The sequence below is a fragment of the Sceloporus undulatus genome, chromosome 1 (assembly GCF_019175285.1).
Source record: "Sceloporus undulatus isolate JIND9_A2432 ecotype Alabama chromosome 1, SceUnd_v1.1, whole genome shotgun sequence".
In the NCBI taxonomy this organism is placed as follows: domain Eukaryota; kingdom Metazoa; phylum Chordata; class Lepidosauria; order Squamata; family Phrynosomatidae; genus Sceloporus; species Sceloporus undulatus.
In genome coordinates, this window is record NC_056522.1 from 307,466,092 (window position 1) to 307,473,047 (window position 6,956).

Here is a 6,956-nt window from a genome sequence, read left to right on the forward strand (position 1 = left end):
TGATTACTGAAAGCTTTGCCAGTTCTAAGTTTTGGAAATGATACCCATAAAATCTTTTGCACAGAACTTGACTAAGTGATGACAGGGCACTTTCCTTATTAATTCCCCATTGGTGGTGACTTCACATTCTTGTTCCCTGGGGTAGCCCAGGATATTTAGCTGCCCGAGGCAGAACAGCCAATGTGGCTCACGTTATGCTGGTAGCCTTTGTGCCCAAGTCAGCCAAGTTATTTTGCCATCTGAAGCAGAAAATTTCCCAAACCCATGTTTTCCCCATCTTGGCATTAAAAATGCAACAGTACTAAATTTTGTTACAATTACAGTACCTACATGCTTATAACATCTAAAATCTCAGGTAGCTGCCTCTGCCAAATGGTAGGACTAGCCTAGCTTGCCCTTCTGTCTCTGTGGCACTTGTCCTCCCCCAGTTCCTACCTTGGAATGAATGACCTAAATAAATAAATAAATAAATAAATAAATAAAATGTTCTACTGAGAACAATACATGCTTATTTCAATTAGAGGCTTAATTTTAGTTGCTTGGTGTTATTATTTTTTTCTGTCCAGATCTTTTCCCAGCTTCCAGACAGTTCCATATCTTAAAGATATACCGTGGTTTGCTTTTACTCTCCATCAATTTACCTCCTTAGCTTTACATATTTTCTCCTCTCTAACACTAACACTTTTGTGAAAATTTTAGCTCCAGCAGGCTCTAGAGGAACTGGATGAAGATGATGCTTGCTATGATTTTCGGAGGCAGAGCCTTATTCAGCACCGTGTGCATCTCTTCTTTCTCCAGTATGACTTTCCGGCCTCACCTGATGCACCTGATGTCACTCTCATAGCTCAGCTGTCCATGGACAGGTATCAGATGAGGAAAGGTGTATTCTGCCATAAGCTCCATTGCTCAGGAGCAAGACCTTTATCATTAGGCTGTCAGTATCAGTCCCAAGCCAAGTTGCATAATACCAAGGACAACCAAGTCATTTAGGCAGATGAGGCAGAAAATCCCATAAGCATATCGCCCATGTCCTGGAATAAAAATTCCATATTTGTTGCTCTTGCATGATAATCTTACCCTGGTGGTACAGTGGTTAAATGCCTGTAATGCAGCCATTCACAGCCACAAAATTGTGAGTTCAATCCCAGGGCTCCAAGGTCAACTCATTCTGGCATGCTTTGTAGATCATTAAAATGAGTACCTAGCTTGTTGGGGGCAATTAGCTTATACTTTGTAAACCAGAAAGGGAGTGCTTAAATGCACTGACAAGCGGTACAGAAATGTCCTTGCTATTGTAATCTCAGATGTGCTGCCTGAATAGCTGTCTCACTACCTGAGAGCAGGGCCCTGGGAGCCCTCTGATAAGTTGTATGACAAAGTTGTATGGCACACACTCTAAGAGTATGTACATTTCCCCTACAATTTCTAATTCTGTTTTTAAAAACATTATTGTAAAGAACAAGTTTCTAGCACTCAGAGCTGCTGAGAAATATTTAGAAATGTTACCAAAGACTAAAATCAGCTAACTAGTACTTTTTAAAAACAAAGTGTAATATTTTAAATTTTACAAGCCAAGAAAACAGACGCATATCACAGGACCCTTATGGCTAGAATCCTCTCACTGATATCTGTTGGCATAACCCTTGGTGTGCAATAGCAGCTGGAAGGCTTTGTGGCTCAGTGTCATACTTACAGCCATCATCAGTTGCAGGAATGTCCCTGGGCATGGGACAGTTGTCCTCCAGCTCCTGGGGAAGAAGGAGCAGCATTAAGCTGATTTCCTCGGTTAGGTACAACTGTGGTAACACATTGCTGATATTATAGCCTTTGTTTATAATAATAGGGCTAGAAAAATACTGGAAAAGCTGCTGGGGGGGGGGAGTAAAGGGGAAATGCATATTGAGGAGTGGCAGGATATCAGCCACACTACTTTGGAGGGCTTGGGGACATGGGTAAAATGGAATGCTAGACACTCCTTCAAGCCTGGGTGCCTTAACTACGTAAAATTTTCTTACTGCTGTTCTTTGTTGAGACTATATTGTGCTCTTGATCTGTCTCCTTGATCTGCAGGTTACAGATGCTAGAGGCCATTTGCAAACACTGGACAGGTCCAATTAGCCTGGCATTGTATATGTCTGATGCAGAGGCCCAGCAGTTCCTGCGTTATGCCCAGGCCTCGGAGGTGCTGAGTAACCGCAGGAACATTGCTTATCACATTGTATACAAAGAAGGGCAGTTTTACCCAGTTAACTTCTTGCGTAATGTAGCATTGAAGAATGCCCAGACGTCCCATGTTTTCCTGACCGATATTGACTTCCTGCCTATGTATGGCCTTTATGATTACCTCAGGTATGTTTCTTATTTTGAGGCCCACGAACTTCCCCACTGGGGGCAGGGGAGACATATCTCCTTATGGCATAAAAAGCCTGGCTTTTTTTCTAACAAAGTCAACCCATGTACTTTAAAAATCTACCCCAGAGAGCTGGGGAACACTCCAGAATAAGTTTTCAGTGCGGCAAAGGATTGAAAGGAGGAGAAAGTCCTACAAGTGCTGGTGCAGCATTTGTTTTGTGGTTCTATTTTTATGGTGGTGTTAGTTTTACCCTCCAATGTGATCTTGGTTATTGGATAATTTATATCCTCTAATTCCCCTTGCCCATGGCTTGGCCTTTCCAAACCTGTGTTTAGTTGTAGACTTATCATCTTACATAGAAGGGATAGGACCACCAGGTACCTTTCCAACATTAACCTCAGACCAAACAGCATGTCAGTATGAAACAGAATTCACAGAGGAGGGACAGCTGGGGGATTTCAAGAGATTGCTAACGTCAAACGAGCTGCCATTCTCTTTGTGCCACAGGACCTCCATTGTGCAGCTGGAACTGCCCCAAAGGAAGGCTGCATTCATTGTGCCTGCATTTGAGACTCTGCATTACCGCCTGACCTTTCCCAAATCCAAAGCAGAACTGGTCTCCATGCTGGACATGGGCTCCCTCTATACTTTCAGGTAAGTGAAGTGCCATAAAAATTCTACTGTCAGCAGCTGAAAGTAGTCTGGAACCAAAGGACAGCATGCACATGGATCAGGCTGCAGATAGGTATCTTAAAACATTTTAGCAACCCTTTCTCGAAGCCTCGTTTCTTCTCTTAACTCTCCTACATCATGTTGTTGCTCCTTCTCTTGGCCTGCCTTTGGCCATGCCTTTGTTTTGGCCCATCCCCAAACTCCTCTCCCCCTTAGGACACACATCAGAGATACTGGCTTTGCATCAGTTTTGTAGATGGGATGCTAAGACCCAGATGGGAAGAAGGAAAACATGAAGCCAGGTTTCTCTTACTCAAATCTGCATGCTTGTAGGAAGGAATGGGTCTGATGGGCTGATAACAGCAGCCAGCATAATAGAATATCAGACAAGGATCAGAGAGTCTCGAGATCAAATTACCACTTAACCACAAAATGTACCCTGGTGGTGTAGTGATTAAATGCCGTAAAGTTGTGAGCTTGATCCCAGGACTCCAAGGCTGACTCAGCCTTCTATCCTTTGTAGGTTGGCAAATGAGTACCCAGCTTGTTGGGGGCAATTGGCTTAGAGACTGTAAACCGCTTAGAGAATGCTAAGTTCACTATAAGCAGAAAAGAAATGTAAATGCTATTGCTATGTACTCAGTTTACCTAGGCCAGTTATATACATCCATAGGGATATTGGTGGAGGAAATATTCTGCCATGGTCTGCTTGGGAGTAGGAGACAAATACTCAGTAACAGAAAACGATTGATTGTGAATACGGAACACAAAACTAGGAGAGAGTAATTATTTCACTTTAGTGTAGTATCTTGTAACAATCCTGTAAAATGATTCTCTGGAGAGAATCAACAAAAATAAACTGATTAATCTGAAGTTGTTGTTTTTTTTTTTTTTGGAAAAAAACTGTTCAGTTCTCTGCACAGTGATCATCTGGAGACAGAAATATTATCTCTGGTTTTTTTTACAATCTCCATGTTTTTGTCTCCAGGTACCATGTTTGGCCACAGGGCCATGCACCAACAGACTATGCCAAGTGGCGGACAGCCACAGTGCCATATCAAGTGGAGTGGCAGCCACACTTTGAGCCTTATGTTGTAGTAAGGCATGACTGCCCCCTGTATGACCAGAGATTTGTAGGCTTTGGCTGGAACAAAGTGTCCCACATAATGGAGCTTGATGCCCAGGTGAGTGTGCTGCTAGAATTTTCTACTGGGTTTGGCTTTCCTGACCCAAGAAAAGGTAGAGGGAATGGCTTTCAAACAAGCAGAACCTATCAGCAACTTCCTTTGTTGTTGCAGGAATATGAACTTCTGGTCCTGCCCAATGCCTTCATGATCCACATGCCTCATGCACCTAGTTTTGACATCTCCAAATTCCGCCGGAGTTCCAGTTACCGGGACTGCTTGAAGACCCTGAGAGAAGAGTTCCATCAGGACTTGTCACGGAAGTATGGTGCTGCTGCACTCAAGTACCTCACTGCTGAGAAAAAATTGTGAAAAGCAACTTGGACACCAAAGGACTTTCTGCACAAAGGACAAGGGTCTTCCAGGAGCGATCCAAACCTGCACCAAAGTCTCCCTCCCAGTGCTAGGCTGGTGGTGTGGCCAGTTCAGAGGAAGCACCCACTTCTCATGGTTATGCATAATAAATGGCAAACAGATCCAAATTCTGCTCTCCAACTAAATTGAAATAATTACCTTTGTATGCATTTGTTAGCTTTTGCAGATTGCTTCCAAATTCAGGGGAAAGTGCACTATGAGATGTTAGACATGGATCCCCACCATTCCTGACACTTGGTCAAGAAAGGGAACTCATAATTCTTTAATGGACACAGAGATCCATACTTTCTAATATGTTGCCTTTCCATATTGGTCCAATGACTACTTTTCACTCTGTTTTACTATTCCTCCAAATTCTCTATTCTTGTCTCTGTAGTTGCATATTTCAGAAAGTGTTATCAGAGGCTGCTAGTCACGATGTCTAAATTTTACCTACAGCATCAGAGATACTCCTGTATATTGCTTGCTGGGGAGCATATGTGAGAGGACACTCACATGCTGCCTGTTGATTTCCCCTAGGCATCCAGTTGGCCACTGAACAGAATGCTAGGCTAGAGAGAGGTTTGTTCTGATCCAGCATGGCATATCTTAACATTATTTCCACATTTGCCCCTTTTCCCTCGTTATTGTCATTTCTTTAAAATGAATCAGACGACAACTAAGACTAAATTATAGAATTAATTAAGTGTAAAAAAATCAGATATTTTTCTAATAGCAGAAATGGGGGCCTCTGAATATTGTTCTATCACTATTCCGATTCAAAAGAGACTACGTGTATGCATTATATTTCTTTGATTTGGCATATTAATTGGAAAGGATTGGTGTGGTGTGACACTATCATGCTCTATCTGGAGACCTAAATGTTCCTTCACAAACATTTTCTTCCTACATGGGGAAAAAGCTAAGTCTAGTTAAAACCATGGCTACAGGTAAGAATGATGTATTTTCCCCCAACTTTGGCTAATTACCAAGTGCCCTTGAAAAGCTTGTGAGAAAGGTGTTTTAGTGACAGCTTTGCTTCCTCCTTTCTGTACCCAGCCATCAAAATGCACAGATATACTGTCTTAATGTGGAGATTTGATTAAGCTATTATGGCTAATACCTCAGGTGTAATCTTGACATTGCACATCATTGCCTGGGAAATTCTTTCCCCTTCCCTGGGAAGAAATATGAAGATGTGTAGTTCTCTGATCTACTACTCTGATTATCTCTTCTTAGGAGCTGGATAATGGCCTTGTCATGCTGCCTTCTTCATAATGGTTCCTCACATTCTCCTTTGTTTTAATACCAGTGCCAAGCACTACACATTTGAGCGCCACACCACCTTCCTGCATCAGGGTTAAAGGCAGTGGCATGCTCTAATCAGTGAGAACCTGCTTGTAAAAGGGGCTTTCCCCCTTCATCTATTAGAAGGTGAGAATGTAGATCTGTCATTTAAGGGTGTATTGCCATGTTATTAATGCTGCAGCTGGATGCCTGCGCTGGGAGCAGCATCAGCCCAGTCTTGGTTCATAGTTATCAAACACTGGAGCAGGGGGAGGTGAGCATAATATGCAAGCACTTCCTCACTTGCTATTTATATAATTTAAAGTGATTTTCCTATGGAGTAAATGATTTGGGGTTGTTTTAGGTTTTTCATTGGTTTCTGGTTATCTCTTTAGACCTGGACTATCTCCAGGGCCTCGTGCTGCTAGAGTCTGGTTTCTCCTTTGATCTCCTGGCATTATGCAAGAGCTACCAAATATGGGACTGAATTTTTTCTGTCCTAAGACAAGGTAGGCTCCTGTAAATGGGATATTGTAAAGAATGTGTATAAATGTTGCTTCCCTTTAAAAAAAAAGAAATTAAAGTTTTTAGAGATTGTTTTTCAAGCCTCTTTTACAGTTATGTGGTTATTATCCAAAGTGACCAATTCAGATACATTACTGAGAAAGGCAATGCTTTCCTCATTTCTACTGATAATAGATGAGGTGTTTGCTTTTTTCCCCACAGGCACAGCTCTATGAAATGATGTGCTCAGATCTCACTGTGGAAATGTTCTGCCTTCCTCAGTTGACACGTTAGCAGTGTCAAGCTCTGAGCAGGTGGGCAGTGGAAGCTAGTGCACATGAGATCTGAGAGGGAGCAGTAACTAGAGCAATAGCTGACAGATGTGAAAAGTATTAAAATACAGCTTGTTCCAGATGCATGAAATTATTCCCGGAGTCTTATGCAGTTTGTTCTGTTAAGTTCTTAGGGCCAAACTAGATCTGCTTATAGTAAACCTGTTCAAAATCAGGTCAAGGCTGCTTCCTTCATGTGGAAAGAGGATTGGGAGTACAGCCAGCATGTATGCAGGAGGGGAAGCTGAGCTCTTGAATCTTTAGCTTCAA

At 42.3% G+C, this 6,956-nt stretch overlaps 1 protein-coding gene across 6 annotated transcripts in view; it reads left to right on the top strand.

Moving 5' to 3' along the window:
• The window catches only part of LARGE2 (LARGE xylosyl- and glucuronyltransferase 2), a 64,238-nt gene extending 57,789 nt beyond the window's left edge, over positions 1-6,449 (top strand). For all 6 annotated transcript variants that reach the window (XM_042446742.1, XM_042446745.1, XM_042446746.1 and 3 more), the window contains 5 exons: positions 700-863; positions 2,071-2,349; positions 2,861-3,007; positions 4,014-4,209; positions 4,324-6,449. In XM_042446742.1, coding sequence (XP_042302676.1) covers positions 700-863; positions 2,071-2,349; positions 2,861-3,007; positions 4,014-4,209; positions 4,324-4,521 — 984 coding nt within the window. In that variant the 3' untranslated portion in view covers positions 4,522-6,449. The remainder of the gene's footprint in view (positions 1-699; positions 864-2,070; positions 2,350-2,860; positions 3,008-4,013; positions 4,210-4,323) is intronic.
• Positions 6,450-6,956: the final 507 nt, after the last annotated feature.